This window comes from Erinaceus europaeus, chromosome 21, assembly GCF_950295315.1.
Source record: "Erinaceus europaeus chromosome 21, mEriEur2.1, whole genome shotgun sequence".
NCBI classification, from domain to species: domain Eukaryota; kingdom Metazoa; phylum Chordata; class Mammalia; order Eulipotyphla; family Erinaceidae; genus Erinaceus; species Erinaceus europaeus.
Genome location: NC_080182.1, coordinates 30,768,880 through 30,794,219, shown reverse-complemented (window position 1 = coordinate 30,794,219; position 25,340 = coordinate 30,768,880). Strand labels below are relative to the sequence as shown.

Sequence of the window (25,340 nt, the reverse complement as noted above, 5' to 3'; positions counted from 1 at the left end):
TTTGTTTGTCTGGTTCTTGTCAGCCTTCCCCTTCCTGTTATTTGGGGTACAGGGGCCTCTGGGGCTGCCCCCAAGGGCACCATGTAGAGTCTCTTCCCTGAGCCAGACACGGCAGGTGGTGCCCAGTGTGTGTCCTGAATGCTGCCTGCTGAGATCCAGGGGTCCGGGACTCACCCCGGGTCCCCTCACCCAGCTCCCCGGATCCCAGTGTGGTGAGAGGTGTAGACAAACTAAGCCCGGCCTCCACAGGCACAAGCACAAGCACATGGTGAGGGTGGTGCAGTGCCACATGGAATGGGCAAAATGACCCTCCCCCAAAGGCAGGTGAGGACACACATACCCACCCGCTGGGGACTCCAGCACCGGGAAGGGAACCTGGGGGGCTCAGGGCAGGGGTGGGGGCAGCAGGGCCTGCCAGAGCTGAGGCCACGTCCACCTCCCTGGCCCGGGTCCGAGCTGTCATGGCCCCTGTGGGGAGGACAGCTGAAAGCATGTGGCAGGAGGACAAGGAGGCCTGTCACATGAGTGTCGGAAGGAGCTATGTTTAGCAGGGGACGAGCTTGGCAACACAGAGCCACTGTCATCCATCTGAGAGCCGACTCCTAGGGGAGGGATTCCAGCAGGTTCCCCACCTGGTGAGACTTGGGTGCTGGGAGGGTGGCCCTGGGGGCTGGAGAGATGCCCAGAGGGGGACAGGTCAGAGTCACCCCACAGGAAACTGGGGTCTGCAAATACTGAGCTCATCATGGGGAGAACCATGTACAAAGAGGAAAACCTCTAACTTTTGGGGGTGTCATCTGGCCAGGCTGACTGGGTGACTTCTGTGTCTCGGAGCCCAGTTTCAACCTAGAGGCGTAGGGGTGCTGTCTGCCCAGCCAGGTGTCTCTGATCTGAGAGACTGCTCTGTGGCTCTCTGATTCGAGCCAAGTGGGGGGATGCTGGGGCCCCCACAGCTTCCAATCCACTGACGCCCACTCCTGAATTAGGCTGTGGGGTTTCACCCCACCCCCCAGGCCAGGAATTCCAGCCTAAGCTCAGCCACCAGGAGCCAGGGGCCTGGGCCCAGCTGTCCTCAAGCTGCCAATCTTGTTGCCAGTTTTGGCCTTTTTTCCCCCCTGAGGGCCTGAGGGCCATGGAGCCAAAGGAGCAGGTGATGGAAACAGAGCTGAGCTTGGGGACACAGACCGGGCCGTTCTAGAGAAAGGGGACACACAGTCAAGGGCACTGGAGGGGGTTCTGGCCACAGCTCCACCTCCCCCACACAAGTAGCCAGCAAAGTGGGGGTGGGACAGACCCACAGGAGAGCAGCTGGGAAGGTGTCCAGGCAGAAGGCCTCCCTGTCTGTGGGGGAGGGAGCACTGGTGAGTGGTCACTAAATGGGGGTGGGGGTGCAGGTCGGGGGTGTGGGCTGTGGCTCCAGGGGCTAAGAAAGAATGGAGAACTCTTGGCCTGGACAAGTTAGATCATTGTGGTACACAGTTAATTGCATTTATATCTTCTTCAAGCTTTTGGACAACTCTCTGCCCTAATCCTGCTTCCTAGTTCTGCTCCCAACTCTGACACCATCTTCCCAGACAATATTTCTGGCCCACCCCAATGTCAGCTATCGTGCTCAAGTGAAGATTATTAAGACAGAGGCTCCTAGGAACATTCCTACAATAAACTTCCTAGCTTCCTTCCACGCTAAGGTCCATACTTGACTTTCATCTGCTCTATTCCTACCGTCGTGTACACTGGAGTTGCCAGAGGCCCCAAGTTTAGTCCCTGGTACCCACAGATACTTATGACTGAGCTCTGGTCTCTCTCTCTCTCTCTCTCTCTCTCTCTCTCTCTCACTCTCTCTCCCTCTCTCCCTCTCTCCCTCTCTCTCCCTTTTTCTTACTGGACTCTCAGGCACAGAGCCAAGACACGCCCCCCAGGCTGGGATACAGGAAGCCATGTCTATGTTACCAGCAGACCCAGCCAGACTCATGTCCACAGGAGACGGGGCCTTTTACACAGTGACCGCCTTCCCACAGTCCCTCACAGCCATAAGTGCACAGCTGCACAGGGAATGGTCTCTTCTGTGTGTGCAGAGAGGACACCTTGTCTGGGTGGTCAGCAGACTCTGGGGCAGAAGTAGATTCTCAGGCCACTGACCAGGCCACTCAGGTGACAGCAGGAGGAAGCCCTGTGTGTGCTGGGAGGAGGGGAACACATATATATATGGTTGGGTATAATTCCACACTATTTCTATCACCAGAGTTCTTCACCCCCATTCCCTCCACTGGAAATTGCAGTGGTTCTCCCAAGGTCACAGATATGAGATGACTATTATTTCTACAACTGTCTGTCTGTCTATATTTCTGAGCATTTTTTTCTCTGGCCCTGCCTTCTCTTCCTAAGTCACACCTATTGCTACTTCCAAATATCCCTCTCTAGTTCCTCTCCTCCCTCCAGGTTCCTGATGGAATTGGGGTTCAGAGCCCTCTGGTCATCTTCCCCCAACATTTCTCCCCTTCTGGGAGTAGGGACCTATCTATATTCCTTATGGGGTGCAGAAGGTGGGAGTTCTGGCTTCTGTAATTGCTTCTCTGCTGGACATGGGCATTGGCAGGTGGATCTGTACTGGGGGAAATAAGGCTGAGTTTGTCTCCATATATTTAAAGATTTGTTACACATAATCTCAACAAAGAATTGAGGAGAAACATGACTTGCAGAATTTTTAAATTTTATTCAGGAAAATTAAGAACATCAGGCAGAAAGGGAGAGGGAGAGGGAGAGGGAGAGGAAGAAGGAGAGGGAAAGGGAGAGAGACTCAGGGCCCTTACACGCTGATAGGCTCATTTGGGCAGACAGAGAGCCAGGCCCACAGGTGTAGCTCATAAACACCCAAGGCGCCTTCCTTTCCTTGCTAGGCCACACCTACACCTGTCACCACTCCCATTTCCTGTGCAGCCATCTCCTCCCCCAGGCACACTGGTGTGCACTGGGAGAACATGTTATGCTATGGTGCAGCCCTGTCTGTGTTCCCCCAGATACTTCCTGTCATTTCCCCCCAGCACACAGGTGTGCATGGGGAGTATGTGTAATGCTATGGTGCAGCCCTGTCTGTGTTCCCCCAGATACTTCCTGTCATTTCCCCCAGGCACACAGGTATGCATGGGGAGTATGTGTTACGCTATGGTGCAGCCCTGTCTGTGTTCCCCCAGATATTTCCTGTCATTTCCAACCTCAACAGATCCACACCCCCAGCCTGCTTCTGTCTTTCCCTAGTGGGGTCGGGCTCTGGAGAGGGCTGGTACCAAGGAGTGGAACCCAGTTTCTATTCAGCTCACCTGTGGGGGTGAGGAGCTGGGGATGCCACCACACCTGGGCTGGGGGGCGGGGGGGACAAGGGGACTTAGGTTTATACACTCCTCCTCTGGGAGTGAACCCCGAATACACAAGCCCAAAGGAACCAGTCTTTCCTCTTCCTGGCCCAGGGGTCTCCAGGGGCTGAGCCTCCCCTGGTTTAGACACACACCCCCTTTTGTGGACACAGATGGCCTGAGTTGGGGCATTTGGGTTCCAGAACCTTCCTGGAACAAGCAGGTATTCTGGGCTGCAGGGTCGACTGAGTCAGGGTCAGCCTGGACCAGGGGGCAGCCCACAGGGCACACAAGAGGCCAAGAGAAACAGACCCCAGGTGGGACAAGAATCCACCCCCCTCTACCCCAGGGGCTCCCACCCAGCCCCCGGGACCGCCTTCTCTGGTTCCATGTGTGGGTGACTACTGCCCCCTGGTGTCCACAGGCAGAACGGCAGGCAGCCTGGGCAGCAAACCCCCAATTTTCTCCCACGCCCACCCCCACCTTTGTCATCTACCTGCAGGTGTGGGTTAAAGAAATCCCCTCCCCCAGAAGGATATAAAACAGGACCGCTTTCAAGGGAGGGGATGGGATACTGAGTTCTGGTGGTGGGGACTGTGTGGAATTGTACCCCTCTTATCCTATTCAATATCTTATTTCAATATTTCCATTTTATAAATAAAAATTAAAAAATAGGAAAGCTTTCAAGGGATGGGATGAGACACAGAACTCTAGTGAGAATTGTGTGGAATTGTATCCTTATTTTATGATCTTGTCGATATTTTTAATTTTCTAATTTTTTTTAAGAAGAAGAAAAGAAGAAATCCTTCTCCCTGTGGGCAGGCAAAGTGACCAGAAACTTCCAGAGTCATCAAAACCCATCCCCATTCTAATTTATTGGCTAGGACAGAAAGTAATTAAGAGGGGAGAGGGAGACAGATGGAGAGAGACAGAGAGACACCTGCAGACCTGCTTCACCCGTTTAAGAGGGTCAGGGTGCTGAGCCCTTGACTGTGACCCCAGGTGCCCGTCCTCATCCTCTGTCCTGCACTCAGGTAGGCGTGGCCCTGGGCATCAGTCTGGGGGCGGGGGTGAGGGGTGCAGAATGCAGGTCCTGGGGCCCAGAATCTCAGCACCACCAAGCCTGTGATCTGCCCCCCCCAACTTCTCTGGGACTTCACACAAGGAGCCCCATCTGCTGAAAAATACGACTATTCTGAGTAGGGGTGGGGGTGGCAGAGATGAAAGAAACTTGAGGCCCAGAGAGAGAGAGAAACACCTTAGTGTGTGATCTCTGAGGAGAACGGGGACATGGTCTCTCTCAGTGGCCTAGCACCACCCCCTTATTTTATTTTATTTTATTTTATTCTACCTCATGTTTATTTTAGGTCAAGGCAGATTTTTTTCTTTTCCTCTCCATCCTCCTTTCTTTTTTATATACTATTTTATTTTATTATCGCTGCCAAGGTTATCGCTGGGGCTTGGTGCCAGCACTACAAATCCACAGCTCCTGATGGCCATTTTTTCCTTTCTTTGCCCCTTTCTAATTTTAATTAGATAGGGCAGAGAAAGTGAGAGAGGGCGGGGAGGGGAGAGAAACAGGTAACTACGAACCTACTTTACCGTCCCTGAAGCTTTCCCCCTATAGTGGTGAGCAGGGCCTCAAACCTGGGTCCTTGCACTCGGTAATGTGTGCGCTTTACTGGGTGTGCCACTGCCTGGCCCCCTGTCCCTTTTTATTTTATTGAATAGGACAGAGAGAAACTCAGAAAAGAAGGGGAGACAGAGAGGGAGAGAGAGAGAGACACCTGCAGCCCTGCCTCTCCATTTGCTCCATTTAGGAAGCGTCCGCCCTGCAGGTGGGGAGCAGGGGCTTGAACCTAGGTCCTTCCACAAGAGTCCTTCACACCCAGCCAGATATGCCACTGCCTGGCCCTGCATCCTTCCTCTCTTATCCCGCACAGGACATGACACAGCTGGCTGCAGGCCGAGAATCCCACTAGGCCATCACGACTGTCAGACAAGGTGCGTCTGGTCCTGGGCCCGCACAGAACATGCTTCCTCATGGCCACAGGACGTCCCTGGCAGAAATGCCCGGTGTGCTCCGGCTCCCAAACGCCCCACCCCTCCCACCTCAGGCTCTGTACTGAAATCACCTGTAAGGGCCGGGGGCAAGGAGCTGGCACGCAAATCTCATGACGACAACCTGGCCTGTGGCAGCAAAGCAGATCCTGGGAATGGGTTTCCTCTGACTGAAGCCCCCAGCTGGGTTTTCTTATTAGGCTCACCAGGGCCTGCCCCCACCCCCCTGAAGTGACAGTCTTGGGAGCCCACTACCAGCTATATGTCTGCAGAAACAGTTTAATGTCCAGGGGAGCAGGAAACTTCTTTGTAACAGCAGCATTTCAATAGGAGGCGGACACTCCTGGCTGGTTACTCAGGAGAGCAGAGGACAGGGCCTCGGGGGGAGAGGGGGGAGCATGGCACTGGGTGCTGCCCCCAAGCTGGACACCCAAGGCCAGGTGACAGCTGTGACCCACCACATCTGCAAACAGTGCTTCACTGTCCCCAAGTATTATGGGCACAGGGCCTCCTTCCCCATCCCCACTGTGGACTGCACCTTCCAAGTGCCAGCAGCCCCCTCCCACACCCCCCACCAGAGCAGTGGTGGTCTCAGAGTCTCAGGGTCACACACCCACATCCCTCTGCTCCTCAGCAATGTCACTCTGTCCCTGGAACCTGCAGCTTCATCCGTGGACAAGCAGCAAGTAGCAGGGCTGGGCAGCCCTGGGGTTATCCTGCCAAGTGGGGGAGACGACATCACCTCAGCCGGTGCAGGATGCAGATTGGGGGTCCAGGGCAGGTCAGAGCACAGAGCAGGTGCAGCGCCCCGGGACGTTGGCCAAGTGCACCCTGAGGTCCGTGCCGCAGATGAGGAAGACCCGGGGCCGCCCCCGGAGCCAGCAGTGGACTTCCGTGACAGGGACCAGCTCCACGGTCTGGCGCTGGGGACAGAGGACGGGGGGGGGGGGGGGAGACCTCAGCTTCCTCAAGCCTCTCCCCTGCTCCAGAGCCTGCTATGGCTCCCTACCACCCCTCCCCCATGGAGCCCCCACGTGGATCTTCTGAGTTGTCTCCCACCACACAGCCCTGCACACACCCACTTCTCCCCAGCCAAGACTGAGCCTGGCACCATGGGGTTCCAGGAGGTAGGGAACCCCAGCAACAGGATGGTGTCAGGAAAGCCCTGATGTTTTTCTTGTTTTGTGTTGTGGGGTTGCACAGAGAAAGGGTGTGAAGTCATTCTGCTGTGGAGACAGCAGGGAGGGGGCCCCCTCTCAGCTCAGTACCACAGGGAGCTCCCAGGAGGGGGGTTGCTTCCTTCAGGCTGTCTGCTCAGAACCCCCCTCACCCCAAACCCCCAGGCTTCTGGTCACTAGCTGCACTCTGCAGTCCCACTCACACACTCACACACTCAGCCCCCCCCCCCCACACACACACACGTTCTGTGATCTAATCTTGATGAAAAGCATCCCCTTTCTAGGGGGGTGGAGTGTTGTTCAAGGCAAACAGACCTTGGAGCCCTGTTTCTAACACCCAGAGGTACCAAGGCCGCAGGTCCCAGCACAGCCAGGATAGGATAGGGGCCTGGACTAGAGCCCTGGGGTGGGCACCAAGGGGGTCAGGATGCCAGGACCAGGACTCCAGGGGGGTCTGCAGACGCTGCCTCCAGACTCCTCCTGGAACTCTGATGTTGGGGTCCTCAGGTAGAACCCCCATATTCAGCCCCCCCTCTCCACAGCCAGCTGCTTCCAGGACAAGTCAGCTCTCAGCTTCCGGGGACCCTGCCACCAGGACACCACACACAAGGGCCTCCAGGGAGCAGCCAGGCAGGGGGTGCCCGGCCCACAGTGACCCTAGCTCACCCCAATTCCCCTCCAGGAAGCCCACTGACCCCCCCCCCCAGTCTTGGGGCTAAAATCCAGCTGCCCAGGGCCAGGACTTGGCTGTCCCCACTAGCACAGCCACTGGCCCAAGGAGCCCCTGGAATTCGGGAAGGGAGGTGGCAGGGGGAGTGGTCCCCCCCCCCGCCCCCGTGCCTCCCCTTACCTGCCGCAGGATGCGGGCACCTGGGCCCAGGGCAGCGCTGTGCTCTGCTGTGCCGTGCTCAGAGGCCCGGGAGATCTCAGGCAGGGGAAAAGCCTCCAGAGGGGACACCTGGGGGCAGGGCTGGGTGAGGAGTCACCTCAGGGTCTGGGTGACGGGGAGACCTGGGGGGTGTAGCAGGCGAGGCTGAGGGACACCTTGTGGGATGGGGGCTGTGAGCAGGAGCCACCAGCCTGATTTTTGACCTGGTGGGGAGATTTGAAACGGCTGAGCCCATGGGTGTCTGGCAAAAGAGTCTCTGTCTGTCTGTCTGTCTCTCTCTCATATATTTTATGTATTTATGATTTATTGGATAGAGACAGATATTGAAAGGGAAGGGAGAGGGCTGGGTGAGGGGTCACCTGGGGTGGGACTGAGTGACCTAGGGGTCAGGGCTGGGTGAGGGGTCACCTGGGGTGGGACTGAGTGACCTGGGGGTCAGGGCTGGCTGACAGGGTCACCTGGGGTGGGACTGAGTGACCTGGGGGTCAGGGCTGGCTGATGGGGTCACTTAGGGTGGGACTGAGTCACCTGGGGGTCAGGGCTGGATGACAGGTCACCTGGGGGTCTGGGTGAGGAGGTCACTTAGGGTGGGGCTGAATGACCTGGGGGAAGGGCTGGGTAAAGGGATCACCTGGGGGCAGGTCTCAGCCACCTGGAGGGCAGGGCTAGCCAGGAGGTCAGTAGAGAGAGGCTGGGGGAGAGTGGAGCCCTGGGGCAGGTCTGGTGGAGGGGACTGTAAGCAGAAGCCACCTGCCTCATTTTACTCTGGTGGGGAGATTTGAAACAGCTGAGCCCATGGGTTTCTTTTGGAACTTGGCAAAATAGGCTCTTTCTTTCTCTCTCTCTCTCTCTCTCTCTCTCTCTCTCTCTCATATATTTTGTGTATTTATGATTCATTGGATTGAGACAGAGATATTGAAAGGGAAGGGGGAGGACTGGGTCTGCACACCCTCAGCCCAGTTGTTGGGGTGAGGGCTGAGCTGTGGCCTCTGCCCCTTGGGGTGCTCAATCTCGGGCAGGGGGGGTTCACCTGGGTACTTGGTCCCTTGCGGGTGGCTGGCCTCACCTGGGTTCCCTCCTCCTGGAGGAGGCTGTGTCCCCGGGCTCTGGCCAGCAGCTCAGGGGGACAGTCCAGCGCATGTTGAGACAGGGACTCAAACAGGCTGTTCTTCCTGAGGGGGACAGTAGTGGGGTCTTGGTTTCGGGGTGGCACACCCTGGGGTTCCAGGAGGTAGGGAACCCCAGCAACAGGATGGTGTCAGGAAAGCCCTGATGTTTTTCTTGTTTTGTGTTGTGGGGTTGCACAGAGAAAGGGTGTGAAGTCATTCTGCTGTGGAGACAGCAGGGAGGGGGCCCCCTCTCAGCTCAGTACCACAGGGAGCTTCCAGGAGGGGGGTTGCTTCCTTCAGGCTGTCTGCTCAGACCCCCCTCACCCCAAACCCCCAGGCTTCTGGTCACTAGCTGCACTCTGCAGTCCCACACACACTCAGCCCCCCCACACACACACACTCCCTGGACATGCACAGAAGGGCCCGTGCTCCACCCGCCAGGGCCAAGGGGGGTCCAGTCTCAGTGGATGACACCCAGGAGAGGACAGCCAGCTCCTGACAGTGCTGAGGGCAGATCTGAACCCAGGCCAGCAGCCCCTCTGGCTTCTCTGCAGAACCTGGGTGTTGGGGGGGATGGTTTCTACCAGGTGACGACCATCTGCGTGAAGTGCCTCAGTCGCTTCTCCCCCCGGCAGGTGGCGCACTGCCTGCTCCCACGGCCCGAGCACGTGCTGCACCTGAGGTCACACAGCAGCCCCTCAGTGGCCAGGGCCTGGGGTGGGGGTGGGTTGTGGGGGGACTTGGACCTCACCTCAGCTCTCCCACCCACCCGCCATCCAGTCCTGCTCCTGAGAACAGTGTCTCAGTTTGCCCTAGAAGCCCACCTTCCCTGACCAGCTGGGGCCCTGGTGGCATTGTCTGGGCACCCGGATCCAGCTTGACCTGAAACCACCATAGAAACAGGCCCCTGCATGTTTCCCTTCTGTAACTGGGTATTTGCTGTGTCCCAGCACCCAGCTCCTGTGAATAACCTCCCCTCTCAAAGGAAAGGAGCCTAGGCTTCTTTGCAAATCTCAGGCCCTTTCCACCACCCAGCAGGCCCAAGTTCTGCCCTCCTCAGGGTAGTTAGCCCACGGGGAGGTGAAAGTCCTCCTCTGAAGGTTTGCAGTCGAGGTTCAGGAATTGGAAAGCCCTGTGCTGGCAGAGTCCTGGGTGCAGGGGTGGGGGCCCAGTGATTGTTGAGTCAATCAACAAACCCTCCTAGCTTCCTCTGCTCTGAAGGACTAGAAGCAAAGGGGGTGGGGGGCTGGGGAGAAGGGATTCCAAGTACCTGTGCCTTCCAGAGCCTGAGCATGCTGGGCACCTTCTGGGACGCTGGGCCCTGTGTTTGGCCCCGCTGTGACAGGGGCAGCTCATCTGTGGACACAGGGTAGCCTCAGCCCCTGGGGCCTCCCAGGACCTGGTCCTATACCACATTCCCAGCCCTGTGTCCAGGCCCAGGGCCTCAGTTTCTCCACCCATAAACTGGGAGGGCTGAACATGGGGGGCTCTGGGTAGCCCCCACTGGATCACTGAGGCCACTCCTCCTGTGACATCAGCCTTCCAGCACAGAATGGCCTGAGGGAGGAGGGAGGAGGGAGAGCAGGGGCAGGACCAGAGAGGGGGGTCCCAAGGGGTCCGAGGACAAGCAAGGAGGATCGGGAGGTGGCTCAGGGCCCAAAGCACAAGCCTGACCCTGAGCAAGGTCCTGGGTTTGAACCCTGGCACCTTGGATGGCACGGGGGATTTCTAGGGATGTGGGAGGCTGCTGTGGTGTCTCTCCTCGCTTCTGCCTCCTTCTCTCCCTCTCTCTCTCTCTCTCTCTCTCTCTCTCTCCTTGTATCTATCTCTCAGGATAGAAAAGAAATAAAAAACTAATCGGGCCAAGGAGGCCGCTCAGAAGTACCACATAAAAGTGAAGCCGTCAATTCATTTCCACTGGGGGGTGGTGGAGTGTTCAAACTCTTAGACGAATAAGCAGCTAGGCGAAATCAAGTTTTTTTAAAAAAAAGATTTAAGTGTGCACACATGCAAACTCACACACAGAGCCTGGTCCCACTCCCAGACCTCTGGACAGAAAGTGGGTTCCCTACAGTGGACTTGCAACACTGGACTACCCAATGGTAAGTCATGCTTGACCCCTTGGGACCCCGCCCCTGGTCCTGCCCTTCCCTCCTTCCTCCCTCCTCCCTCAGGCCTTTCTGTGCTGAAAGGCTGAAGTCACAGGAGGAGTGGCCTCAGTGATCCATGTAGGGGCTGCCCAGAGCCCCCCATGTCCAGCCCTCCCAGTTTATAGATGGAGAGACTGGGGCCCAGGCATGACTTACCCTTGGCAGCTCCAGATGGCAGACCCAGTTGACACCACCTAGCTCACACCTCTAAGTAATACCCCCAGCTGACATCCCCAGCTGATATCCACAGCTGACACCCCCCAGCTAACACCCCCCCACTGACACCTACAGCTGACACCCCACCCCGCTGACATCCGCAGCTGACACACCCACAGCTGACACACCCCAGCTGACACCCACAGCTTACACCCACAGCTGACACCTACAGCTGACACCCATAGCTGAAACACCCCTGGCTGACACCCACAGCTGACACCCACAGCTGATACCCACAGCTGGCACCCATAGCTGACACCCACAGCTGACAATCCCCAGCTGACACCCACAGCTGACACCCACAGCTGACACCTCCCAGCTGACACCCATAGGTGGCACCCACAGCTGACACCCACAGCTGACACCCATAGCTGACACTCACAGCTGACATCCACAGCTGACACCCATAGCTGACACCCACAGCTGACACCCACAGCTGACACCTATAGCTGACACAGCTGACACCCACAGCTGACACCCACAGCTGACAATCCCCAGCTGACACCCACAGCTGACACCTCCCAGCTGACACCCATAGCTGACACGCTGACACCCACAGCTGACAATCCCCAACTGACACCCATAGCTGACACCCACAGCTGACAATCCCCAGCTGACACCCATAGCTGACACTCACAGCTGACACCCACAGCTGACACCTCCCAGCTGACACCCATAGCTGACATCCATAGCTGACACCCACAGCTGACACCCACAGCTGACACCTCCCAGCTGACAATCCCCAGCTGACACCCATAGCTGACACCCACAGCTGACACCCACAGCTGACACCTCCCAGCTGACACCCACAGCTGACATCCACAGCTGACACCCATAGCTGACATCCATAGCTGACACCCACAGCTGACACCCACAGCTGACAACCCCCAGCTGACACCCACAGCTGACACCCACAGCTGACACCCACAGCTGACACCCATAGCTGATACCCCCCAGCTGACACCCCTAGAAGCTAAGTGTCCCCTTCTGGAGTTGTCTTTGTGGGGTCCACAGGGTAAGGTCAGCATGGACTGTGGACCCCATGTCTAGTGACCAGTGTCTCTATCATAGGACCAGGGGAAAAGAGGGACCAGCTAGAGAGGAGGAGGAAGGGCACACAGTCCCCGGGGGCTGTGCAGGCCAGGGACACCCCCATGCTCCCCACACCCTGGGGGCTCACCATGCCAGCCCCGTGGCAGCTGCTGCATTTGACACGCCCGTGTCCTCGGCATTTGTGACATTCCTGAAACACAAGGATCCAGGGGTTACTGACACCACACCTGCGACAGGGAGGGGGGCCTGTCTAGGGGCTGCAGACAGGAGGCCTAGAGGGCTGGGGGGCTGGAGGGCTGGGGAACTGGGGGTTCACAGGACTGGGATACTGGAGTGTTGGGGATGGAGTACTAGGGGACTTGGAGGTTGGTGACTGGGGGCTAGGTCTGGGGGTTCAGGAGCTGGGGGCCTGGAGGCTTGAGGCTAGATCTGGGGGTTCAGGAGCTGGGGGCCTGAGGCTAGGTCTGGGGGTTCAGGAGCTGGGGGGCTGGAGGGCTTGAGGCTAGGTCTGGGGGTTCAGGAGCTGGGGGGCTGGAGGTCTGTGGTCTGGGGCTGGAGGGCTGGATCTCTGCAAGACCAGACTCTGTTCCCCTGGCCTGTGGATATTGCTGCCTTATCCCCCCACCCCCCGCCCCAGTTTTAGTCACTGTGGGTCAGAGGCAAACTGGGAGTGGGGATCTCAGCACCAAAGACGGTAACAGCTTTGTGAGTGGGTGTCCTCTGCCCGGAGAGTGAGGAACCTGGCTTGGGGAGACACTCCCACCGTGTTTCTTAATAATGAGGGGTGGGTGGGTATGGGTAGACCACCAAGCATGGACGGAGCTGACGCCTGGGCCGGGAGACGACTCATCGGGTAAGACGCACACCTTAGCGTAGGCACAGTCCTGGGTTTGAGCCCCAGATGCATGTGGGGGCACCACAGACAAAGCAGGAAAGGCTTACAGATGGTGGGGAGGTGCCCTGCCGCCCTCGCTGTCTGTCTCTAACATCGAAGAACTTGAATCAGTCTGGGGCTCAGCAGTGTTGTCTGTACCTGAGTCCCTGGGTTCATGCTCTGGTGCTGCATGACAGACAGACAGACAGACAGACAATGTATGGAAAGATAAATGACAAACTGACTGACAGATAATAGATGGGTGAGTGGATGGATGTACAGATAAGAAGATAGATGTGTGGATAGATAGATGACAGATGGGTGGTGGGATATCATATCATATCATATCGAAGACAGACAGGCAGCATTTAAGGAAATGCCCAGCTCCAGGAAAGTTGGCACGGAAGACAGATTCCCACGCTCACTCACCTTGACGTGTGATGAATGCGGGACCTGGACCCTCCTGGTGTCTTCCTGGAACATAGGGGGGACCGGGACGGTGATGTCCCAGAGCCGGGGGGAGGCCCCCCTCTGCGGCCCATCCACTGAGAGACCTGCATGGGGGTTGCAGCTGCAAGCTCGACCCAGCTCCACTCAGCCCCCAACAGCAGGGCTGGGGTGCAGACCAGGAGTGCAGGCTGATAGCGCTGCATGCTGTGGGGCCCTGGGCTCATTCCCTGATACTGCGTGGAAGATGGAGTGGATGGATGGAGAGAGAGAGAGAGAGAGGTGGTGGTGGGTAGATAATTGGTTTAGATAGATAGGTAGGTAGGTGGATGGATGGATGGATAGATAGATAGATAGATAGATAGATAGATAGATAGATAGATAGATAGATAGTAGATGATAAATGCAAGAGAGGAAGGCTGGATGGAAGGGCAGATAGATGGAAGGCTGGATGGATAGACAGATAATGGATGGAAGGATAAAGGTGGTGGACAGAGGATGGGTACATAGACAGTGGCAGGCAGGACAAAGACAGGGAGTCAGCAGGTGGCAAGCCTGTAAATGAAGGTGGGTGATAACTCGGGGTGGGGGTGACAGGTCTGAAGGCTTTGGGGGGGTGCAGAGGACACAGGGGTGGGTGGGGTCCCCCACAGCCCTGAAGGTGACTGGGCTCTGGCTGCGCATACGGGTCAGCGGCTGGAAGGTCCCCTCGCTTGTCCTGCTCTCGCTGAATGTCTGGAGCCTGTACTGTAGGGAGAGGAGCCAGGTCACCTCAGTCTCGAGGAGAGGGTCCCCATGGGGTGGGGGGCAGCTCAGGGGAGGTGGGACCCCAGCACTGCCCAAACCCGAGGGTACTCAGGCCCTCCTCTCTCCTCTTCCTCTTTCCTCCTCCTCCACCCTCTCTTCCTCTTTTTCCTCCTTTCTCCTCTCCTCCTCCTTCCCTTCCTCTCTCCTCCTCTTCTTTACTCCTATCCTCCTCCTCCTCCTTCTTCTTTCTCTCTCTTTCATCCTCTCTCTCTCTCTCTCTCTCTCTCTGTGTGTGTGTCTCTCTCTCTCTCTCACACACACACACACACACACACACAATTCTGTAAAGGAATAGGAGGCTGGGCAGTGGTGCACCTGGTTGAGTGTGCATATTGTAGGACCCAGGTTCAAGCCCCCAGCCCCCCAGTCCCCACCTGCAGGGAGAAAGCTTCACAAGCAATGAAGCAGGTCTGCAGGTGTCTCTCTGTCTCTCTTTCTCCCTACCACCCCTCCCCACTTGATTGCTCTGTTTTGATCAAATAAATAAGTAAATAAATGTTTTTAAAAGTAAAGGAGCAATATAGGGAGTATTCTGTCCCCATGCCTGTGTGTAGGGGCCAGAGGCAGGAAATCCTTGAGAGCTCCCTGCAGGAGGAGGTCAGCTTCCTGCTCTGCTCCTGGACACAAGCTGAGAGGTGGGGCTGGGAGCACAGCCCTGTGTCCACTCCCTGGGTCCCCCAGAGGGCTGGATGCCCCAGCCTCTCATCCGCACAGGACAGCTGGCTCTTAATCACCAGCCAGTCACAGACCAGGGATGAGACTGGCCCCAAGGTCCTGTGTCCACTGTCCACACAAGTCACAAGGCTCCCAAAGCCCATTCCTCCCTGAGACCCTTGTCCCCCAGGCCTAGGATGCCACAGTCCCCTCAGCCTTGATCTCCCAAACCATACTGAGCCCCCCAACCTCCTCACACTGAGTCCCCAGCCCCCCACGCTGAACCCCCAGCACCCGCATGCTGCCCCCTCACCCGGCAGAGGGTCCATGACCTCAGTTCCCGGATGACGAGGCCCCCGGCAGCCACCCTGCTGGAGCAGCATCTAGTACTGAGGAAGCTGAGGAGTGCATCCTGGGCCACCTCCTCTGTCACCACAGGCACTCTGCAGGGACAGGGGGCAGCTCAGCCACCTGCCACTCCCTGTGAAGACAGGCCTGGGGTGGGGGTGGTGGGGGAGCCGCCAGCAGGGTGGGACAGATGGCAGTTCCCCTAGGCCAGGAACGGAGAGGTGCCCCAAGCCATATCCAGATGAGGGAAACTGAGGTCCCGGCTGTCACACTGAGGAGGTGACAAGGGAGGCTCCACCCTCAGGAACCTTCCAAAGGGCTGTAAATACCCTGGAGACCAGCCCAGAACCTTCCACAGCTGAGCGAGTGAGGGGGCGGGCAGCAGTCACCCGTCTTCTCTCTGGACACTGCTTGTCCCAGCCGTCCACTGCCCCAAGCACTCTGAGTGACACTCTCCTGCCCATCTGCAGGGCCCTAGGGACACTGTTCCCCCAGGGCAGCTGCTCAAGCAGGACCCCACAGACACAGGCCGGCCCCTCAGACACTGTCTCCAGCACCCGTCCCGTGACACGCGGTGTCTCCAGCACCCTGTCCAGTGTAAGCAGTGTCCCCAGGAACTCACTCCATGCCCAGTATTTCTTTTTTTTTTAATATTTATTTATTCCCTTTTGTTGCCCTGTTGTTTTATTGTTGTAGTTATTACTATTGTTGTTGTTGGATAGGACAGAGAGAAATAGAGAGAGGAGGGGAGACAGAGAGGGGAGAGAAAGATAGACACCTGCAGACCTGCTTCATTGCCTGTGAAGCGACTCCCCTGCAGGTGGGGAGCCAGGGGCTCGAACTGGGATCCTTACACCAGCCAGTCCTTGCACTTCGCACCATGTGCACTTAACCCGCTGCACTACCACCCGACTCCTATGCCCAGTATTTCTATCCCCCTGCCTCATGCAGGGCATTTCTCTATCACCTCACACCATGCTGTGTCTCTTCATTCATCGTGTGCTGAGTCTCCATCACCTCATACCCCCTGTGTTGAATCTCTATCACCCCATCTGCCCCTCGAAGTCTGGCAGAAGCAGGCAGGGGGCTACTCAGGCCAAAGAGCACTACCCACTGTGGCTCTGCCCTGGCCCCTTCAGTCAGCGCCAAGAGCCTGTAACGGCCAGATCCCAGCAGGGACATTCAGCTCACCATGCATGGCCCTGTGCCTTGGCCTGGGACAGTCTCCATGACTCACCTGTGCTCCAGGAACCAGGACCAGCCCCTGAGCTCCTGGTGTCTCCCAGAGGGCTCCGACATGGGGGAGAAGGCCTGCCATCCTGGGGGGTGAGTGTAGGGGCAGGCATTGTGGGATGCTGGTCTTAAACAGACACAGTCACTCACAATCACTGAGTATGCATGAACACAGCCCCCTCACCCACATCCCCCACCCCTCCCAGGGTCCCAGGACTCAGAGAGCACCCCAGTTCTGCAGATGTCCCCCACTGCATGGGCCCCATGAAGAGACACAGGTGCCCAGCCCTGAACTCAATGCCCTGCAGAAGCCAGGAGCTTGGGGGCCTCTCTCTGGGAGCCTCCAGGGGCCTCTGAGGTGGGGTCCCACTGGCCTGCAGAGAGAGGGTGCTCTGAGTCACCAGGTCCTGTGACACAGGAAGCTGACCAGCAAGCAGGCACCTTATGAACAGCTTCCTCACCAAATGTCAGGAGATAGTCCTCTGGCTGTGTACATGGCCCTGGGTTCAAGCCACACTTTGCTCACATGGGAACACTGCCCTGCACCAGGCTAGAGCTTGATGGATAGTGGAGCAGTACCTTGGTGTCTCTCCTCTCTGCCTCTCTCTAAGATAAAGGATAAGGGGCTGGGAGGTCATTAACTCAGCAGGGTACTCACTGTACCATATGTGAAGCCAGGTTCGAGCCCTGGCACCACATGGGAGTGCCACAGCCCTAGTCTAGGGCAAGCTCCAGCGCTGTGGTGTCTCTCTGTGTCTTTCTTTCTGTTGTTGTTGTTGTTGTTGTTTTGTTTTTATTTACTTACTTTTATTGTGGGGTTAATGGTTCACAGTAAATACAGTTGTTGGTCCATGTGTAAAATTTCTCAGTTTTCTGCAAAACACTCTCCCCCTCCAGCCTAGGTCCTGCTCCACCAACAGGCACCAGGACCTGAAAGGCCCCCCTCACCCCCCAAAGTCCTTTACTTCAGTGCAATACACCAAACCCAGTCCAAGTTCTGCTCGGTTTCCCTTTCTACTCCTGTTTCTCAGTGTCAGTCCATGAGTGAGATCGTCCCATCTTTATCCTCCTCTTTCTGACTGATTTCATTTCACATGACCCCCTCAAGCTCTGTCCAAAATGAAGTGAGGAAGGCAAATTCGCCATTTTTAATAGCTGAGTAGTATTCCATTGTGTATCTAGACCACAACTTGCTCAGCCACTCATCTGTTGTTGGACACCTGGCCATCCAAAAATACCTGTGTCTCTATCTTTCTATAAGCAATTAAAGGAGTAAGTCTCTCACTGTCTATCTATCCCTTCTCTTTTTCTTTCTGTCTCGGTGCAAGCACTACAAACCCACTACTGCTGGCCATTCCCCCCCCCCATTTTATTGGAAAGGACAGAGAAAAATTGAGAGAGGAAGGGGAGATAGAGAGAGGGAGAGAAAGAGAGATACCTGCAGACCTGCTCTGCCACTTGTGAAGCGCCCCCTGCAGGTGGGGAGCTCTTTTTCTATCTCTGTCCAAAATAAAATAAAATAAAATAATCTTTAAAAGGGAAGGCTGGGTGGTGGTGTGCCCAGTTAAGCACACGTTACCCTGTTCAAGAACCGGGGTTCAAGCCCCCACTCCCCACCTACAGGGGGAAACAAGATTACAGGTATCTATCTGTCTCTCTCCCTCTCTATCTCCCTCTCCCCTCTCACTTTCTCTCTGTCTTATCAAATAAAATAGAAATTTTTTAAAAAGAAAGAAATGGTCACCAGGAGCGGTAGATTCACAGTGCCTGCAGTGAGCTCCAGCAATAGCCCTGGTGGCAATAAAAAAATTAATTAAGAGAAAGAAATTATTGGTGAAGCAGGTCTGCAGGTGTCTATCTTTCTCTCTCCCTTTCCTCTCAATTTCTCTGTCTCTATCCAAAATAAGCAAATTAAAAGAAAATTATTTTTAAAAGATAAGCCAGGTGGTGATGCACATGTTGCCATAAGCAAGGACCCAGGTTCAAGTTGCCAGCCCCACCTGCAGGGGGGAGGCCTCATGAGTGGTGAAGCAGGGCTGCAGGGGTCTCTTTCTCTATCTCCCCCTCTCAATTTCTGTCTCCATCCAATAAATAAATGAAATGAACTCTTTTCTTAAAAAAGGAAAAGCTTAAAATATAAACAGCCCTGCCCCTGGGGGGGGGCCACCCTTACCAGCTACTGAGACCTCCCCTAGCTCCCCCCACCCACCCCTTGGGCCCCAGGAGCCAGGGGCCTGCATGCCATGCCCTGCCACAGTGCAGACCAGGGCAGGAAGGGAGGGAATGAGAGGCGGGAACCCCAGCCGCCATCAGAGAGCCCCTGACCTCCTGACCTCCAAGGCTGACTGCCCACCAGCTGAGCTAAAATAGTACTGGGCCCCCAAAATAAAAGGCTCCTCGGGAGGGAGTGACACTTCCCAGAAAGCTCTGGCCACAACAGGATGCCAGAGGCCATTGTGTGAGGCCCGCTGGGCTGCCAGAGGAGCCCTGAAGCATCACAGATTCCTCCATCCCTCATGTGGGGACCGAGCAGAGGGGACAGTACAGGCCAACCCCTCTGCTCCCCAGAACAAACGCCATTGACAAGACAAGGTGCAAAGATGTGATTTGGGGGCTACAGACTCACACACTCCAAACCGAGGCCCCAGAACCCCGATTCTGAGTACACACCCGTGACCTTTCTGCTTAGCCGCCGTCTCTAACACACCAGCACACGGAGGCTGGGGGGCGGCCAAGAACTTGGTCAAGAGGCGCCCAGCCACCAGCTGTTTCCTTTTGTGGAGACAGGAATGTTTCCTGGTAACAAGGGCCTATTTCATGCGGAGCCTTTTCTCCCTGCAAAAGGTCATCCCCCCTCTCTGTCATTCCAGAAGGGGGGGCATGGGGGCAGGGCGGAAGGGGGTGGGGGGCAGGGGGGCCTGCCAGCTCTACTATCTTGGAGCACCTGTCTCTAGTCCTTGACGTCTCTGTCTCTCTCCACAGGTGGGGGAGACCCTGTGGACAAGGGATTCCCCCCGCCTTTCCTGCATAGAGTTGATGACATAAACACCCACGGTTGGGACTTCACTGAGGATGGAGTGAGAGCTGTGAGAGGTTGGCTCCTGGAGGGAGCTAGAGGAGGTGGAGGTGGGGGACCAGGTCAAGGGTGGGGGCCGAGGGGCTGATGTTTGTTGGGAGAGGAGGTCTCAAAAGTGGACAGTAGGGACAAGGGTGTGAGTGAGGCCAACTCTACTTTTTTGTCTGTTTTGCCTAACTTAGAAACAACAAAGGGGGCCGGGTGATGGCACACCTGGTTGAGCACACGTTACAATGCTCAAGGAGGGAGTCGGGCAGTAGTGCAGTGCGTTAAGCGCACATGGCGCAAAGTGCAAGGACCGGTGAAAGGATCCCGGTTCGAGCCCCCTACAAACCTGTAAGGAAGTCGTTTCACAGGTGGTGAAGCAGGTCTGCAGGTGTCTGTCTTTCTCTCCCCCTCTCTGTCTTCCCCTCCTCTCTCCATTTCTCTCTGTCCTATCTAACAACAACAACATCATCAAAAACAACAACAATAATAACTACAACAATAATGAAAAAATAACAAGGGCAAAAAAAGTGGAAATAAATAAATATTTTTTTAAAATTTTTAAAAAACAATGCTCATGGAACCAGGTTCAAGCCCCCAGTCCCCATTTGCAAGGGGGGCAGCTTTGAGAGTGGTGAAGCAGTGCTGCAGGTATCTCTCCGTCTCTCTCCCCCTACCCTCTCCATTTCTTTCTGTCTCTCTCCAATAAGTAAATAAACATAGTACAAAAAACAATTTAAGAGAGAAGGTGACCCTAGGCCTCAGAACCCCGGGGACCAGACAGTGGTTGACCCGGCAGAGCACACATTAGCACATCTGAGTTCCATAACCACCTCCCCACCTGCAGGGTGACCAGTGGCGAAGCAGGGCTGCAAGTGTCTCTCTCCCTCTCTGTCTCCCCCTTACTTTTCAATTGCCCTCTGCCTCTATCTAATAAATAATAAATACATAAACTGTCCAACAGGTCAGGGCTCAGAGTAGAGCCTACCCCCCAGAAATGCAGGCTGGACTGTCCCCAGACGGCCCCCCACTTCCATGTGAGAAAGGGCTACAGCAGGGTGGAAGCTGGGCTCTTCTGAGGGGAATGTGGGTGTGTTTGTTTATTTGTTTGTTTGGGGCAAAGGCAGAGAGAGAGAGACCTGCAGTACTGTTTCACTGCTTGTGAAGCTTCCCCCTTGCAGGCAGGGGCTGGGGGGCTTGACCAAAGTCCCTTGTGCACGGTGATGTGTGTGCTTAACCAGCTGCGCCACCGACCAACCCCTAGATGTGTTTTCTACCCACTTCAGCCCTGGAGCTGGCAGCATCAGATGGGACAAAGCACTGCACCTGTCAGAACCCATCCTGGCCACCAAGCTAGGGGGACAGAAAACGTGCCAGACTCTCTCTCTCTCTCTCTCTCTCTCTCCCTCTCTCTCTCTCCTTATTTTTTTAAGTCCTAACAGTGGATGTTGCTAATTTCAATTCTTAAACTTTTTATTGTCTTTATTTTTTGTATTGAATAGAGTAATCCAGAAACTGAGAGGGCAGGGGGAAATGGAGTGGAAGAGAGACAGAGAGACACCTACAGCCCTGCTTCAACACTCATGAAGCTTTCCCCCTGCAGGTGAAAGTTCAAGCCCCTGGTCCTTATGCACTGTAATGTGAGCGCTTAACCAGATGCACCACCACTTGGCCCCCACACTCTATCTTTATCTCTAACACACACACACACACACACACACACACACACACACACACACACACACACACACACACACCTTCTCACTCCTCAAATTAAGAATCCCCAGCCCAGCCTCCTTTTATATCAGGAGATACTAAAAGCTTAGAGAGCCCATGTGACCTCCCTATGGTCACACAGTGACCCCCAGTGGGGCCAGGGTTCAACTCCCATCCCCCAGTTCCCACCCTGACTCTGTCCCTCAGGCAGGGTCCTGAGCTCCTTCCTTGAACAAGCAGGTCCCTTCCTGGAATCCCATGTCTTTCCTCCTCTTTCTCTGTTTGATACTTTACTTAATTATTTTAGTGAGAGAGATACAGAGAGATAGGGATAAGGATAGAGATGGGGGAGAGATAAGGAGAGAGAGAGGGAGAGGGGGAGGGGAGAAGGAAGGAAGGAGAGATAGAGAAAGAGAGAGAGAAAACAAGACCAGAGCCCTGCTGAGCTCTGGCTGATGATGGTGCTGGGGATTGAACCTGGGACCTCAGAGCCTCAGGCAGGAGAGTCTTTGCAGAACCATGGTGCTGTCTCATCCACCCCCTTCCTCTCTCTAAATAGCCCTGAGCGAAGCCCCTTCTCTGTCCTGGTAACACTAGGCTCAGGGACATTGGGGGATGATCTGGGGGGCTAGCTCTGGAGGTTAGTGAAGTCAAGCCCAGCACCCACACCCACACCCTCACTGTCCACACTAAAAAAGGCAGGAGAGAAAGAGAGAGAGAGAGAGGATGCATGGGGTCGAGGAAAGCAGCTCCCATCTCTATCACAAGTCCAGGGGTGGCACAGGGGTGGTTAGGCAGAGGGTCTTGCACTGGGTGACCTCCCCAGGCAGGTACTCACGCTGATCCTGGCTGCCCTCCCTGTCCATGTCCCCCGCAGGTCTGGCTGCATCTGGGGCCACCTTGTCCCCACCCAGATGCCAGCCCGGTGTCACGTGATTTGAATACAAAGGAGGGAACCCCCCCATGCACACCCCACAGGCCAGTGTCAGGGTGCAGCTACACTCCACCCGCTCCCTGACTCAGCAGGAGCCCCCACCCCCACAGCTCTTCCATCTGGGCAGAGCCCACTCCCCGGGGAGAGGGGCAGCAGAGCCACCCCACCCACCAGCTGAGCCCTGAGGCTTTAGTCAAGGTTCTTGCAGAATTTTCTGCAGCATGGCAGCTCCAGGCTCCCTGGAGTCCATGGGGGTCAGGCCTGGGTCACAGAGAGTGGGGAATGAGGGACAGAGAGGGTGTCCAGCCAGGGATCCCTGCCGCCACCTGGGCACACACGTCTCCTCTGTCCTGGCTGCCCAGGCCAGTGATGCCCAGATGCTCCTCCTGGAGCTGCCCGTCTCTGTCCCCCTGCCTAGGTCTGCGGCGGGGCAGCTCCATGACAGTATGGCCAACAGTTGGCCACACGGGGTGCAGAGACACTCCATGAAGTGACCCTGGCCCCCTCTGCCCCCCCCCCCCGCAAGCTAGTGACAGTCCCGAGAGCCTCAGGGCTGGACAGGGACACAGTGGCTGTGGGGGCTCTGAGCTCCCCCAGAGGGAGATCCAGGCAGGTCTATCACCGAACAGGAGGGAAGCCAGGAACCCCACCTGGGATGGAGCCTCCTGGAGCCTTCTCACAGGAAGACCTGGCAGAGCAGTCTCCATGGGGACGGGATTACCCAGGGGTGTCTTTCACCTGAGGCAGTGTGTGTGTGTGTGTGTGTGTGTGTGTGTATGTGTGTGTGTGTGTGTGTGTGTTTGTGTGTGTGTGTGTGTGTGTCTTTGTGTGTGTCTTTGTGTGAGAGAGAGCTCCAAATAGGACTGATACAGAGAGATGACAGAGACATAGATCTATGGCAGGTAGATATACAGATGGGCAATAAATTGATGATAGATGATAATAGATGACAGATTGATTACTTGATTGATAGATGGTAACTACCTAGATGATAGATATAATAAATGATAGAGTGTTTGGTAGATAGACAGATAGATAGATGATAGATAATATCTGTTGCCTGTCTGTCTGTCTAGCTAGGTAGCTATCATCTATCTGTCTGTCATATATCACTTGTCTATCACCTAGCTAGCCATCCAGGTGACCTCATCCCATGGTGACTGGGGTGACACTGGCCAGTGCCCACCACTAAGAGGGGGCTTTATTCTGCCAGGGTAGACCCCCTGCATGGTGCCCACACCACCCCTCCAGCCAGAGCAAGGCTGGGGTAGGATCATGTCCTGAAAAGCCCCCAACAGGCAGTGCCTTGAGTCCAGGATACGGTGGGGCTGGGTGGAGCCTTCCTGCAGATGTCTCTCTCCCACTCTCCATATTTCCCTCCCCATCTCAATTTCTTTCTATGCTATCTAGTATGTTTTTTTTACTCTTTTTTATTGCCTCAAGGATTATCACTGGGGCTCAGTGCCGGCACTACAAATCCACTGCTCCTGGAGCTCATTTTTTCCCATTTTATTTTACTGTTTTTTAAAAAATAATTTATTTTTAAATATTTATTAGACTTTATTTAATTTGATATTACAGAGAGAAATTGACAGGGAAAGGGGAAAGAGAGGGAGAGAGACATAGAGACAACTACACACCTACTTCACCACTAGTGAAGATTTCCTCCTGCAGGTGGGGACTGGGGGTTTGAACCCTGGCCCTTGTGCTTAGTAATATGTGTGCTTAACCAGGTGTGCCACTGCCCAGCCCCTGAAAAAAACATTTTTAAGGAGTCAGGCGGTAGCGCAGCGGGTTAAGCACACGTGGCACAAAACGCAAGGACTGCGGGTAAGGATCCTGGTTCAAGCCTCCAGCTCCCCACCTGCAGGGGAGTCGCTTCACAGGTGGTGAAGCAGGTCTGCAGGTGTCTATTTTTCTCTCCACCTCTCTGTCTTCGCCTCCTCTCTCCATTTCTCTCTGTCCTATCCAACAACAATGACATGAATAACAACAAAAATAACTACAACAATAAAAAACAAACAAGGGCAACAAAAGGGAAAATAAGTAAATATTAAATATATGTATAAAACATTTTTAAAGGTTGCCAGAAGCAGTGGAGTCATGGTGCAGGCGCCAAGAACCAGTGCTAAGCCTGGTGGCAAATAAATATACACAAAGGAATTCTGTTCAAGAGCAAGGGCTGGCAGCTCAGATAATATTGTTCTGGGCTTATCAGTGGGAGCAGGAGTAGAGGGGGATGCAGGGAGGGTGGTGGTAGCAGTCAGGGTGCCTGGGGCGGGGCTGAGGAGTGGAGGGTGGAGGACATTCTAGACACAAATAAGTCACTTGAGTAGGCGGGACTCCTCTCCTGGGGTCCAGGGAAATTAGCCCACTCTTCAGGCCCACGGGGTCCACACCACAGAGATAAAGGGGGCCAGGTTCTTCTGAGGCCTCCCAGCAGCCAGGGGTGTAGGGAAACACCCCCACCGCTGCTTCCTCCATCCCATCCCAATGACAGCCCATTCAGTGCACGGTGTTCTCTGCGCAGAGAGAGGAAGCAGCTCAGAGAAGGCGAGTGTCTCTCCCAAGGTCACACAGCCCAGGTGCAACAAAGCCAGTGAGTCTGGCCAGGTCTGTGGGCACAGAGGCCAGGAGGCCGTTCATTGGACAGAGCGCAAGACTCAAAGGCTTGGGGCCCCACGTCCAGCCCCCTTCTTGCATCCGTCCATCCATCTCTTCTGAGCACGGGGTTCTCTCCCGCTCAGGAATCGGCCAGCCTGGCGCTAGTTCTGTGTCTGCCACCTTGTCATCAAGATGCTCTCTTCTCAGGAACAAATTATTGTCTGCTTTTCCCCAAAACATGCAGTGAACAGACATGGAAAAAGCAGAATCCCCAGAAATGGGATGGATGGATCGATGGATGGATGGATGGATGGATGGATGGATGGATGGATGGATGGATGGATAGATGGATGATGGATGGATGAGTGGGTGGGTAGGTAGATGGGTGGATGGATGGATGATGGATGGATGGATGCATAGATAAATTAATACATAGTCTATTAATATGCAGAACTTGAAGAGCCCTCTGCTTTGGGCTTCTGAGCAGTTTGCTGGAAAGATGAGTTTGTTGCTTTTGTAGTGAAGGAGATAGAGAGAGAGAGAAAGAGAGAGAGAGAGAGAGAGAGAAGAAGAAGAAGAAGGAGGAGGAGGAGAAAGAGGAGGAGAAAGAGGAGGAGGGAGGAGAGGGAGGAGGAACACCAGTGACCTGTCCTATT

At 55.4% G+C, this 25,340-nt stretch overlaps 1 protein-coding gene across 1 annotated transcript; it reads right to left on the bottom strand.

Annotated features, from left to right (window-relative positions):
* Positions 1-5,688: 5,688 nt before the first annotated feature.
* On the bottom strand, positions 5,689-22,048 carry SSUH2 (ssu-2 homolog). Its single transcript, XM_016187774.2, has 11 exons — positions 21,985-22,048; positions 16,374-16,455; positions 15,102-15,231; positions 14,014-14,074; positions 13,310-13,434; positions 12,134-12,196; positions 9,858-9,943; positions 9,172-9,264; positions 8,545-8,650; positions 7,440-7,547; positions 5,689-6,334 (listed from the first exon to the last, which is right to left on the bottom strand). Exons 1-11 carry the CDS (start codon positions 22,010-22,012, stop codon positions 6,194-6,196), a joined length of 1,023 nt encoding a protein of 340 aa, XP_016043260.2. The 5' UTR covers positions 22,013-22,048; the 3' UTR covers positions 5,689-6,193.
* Between the last annotated feature and the right edge of the window lie 3,292 nt (positions 22,049-25,340).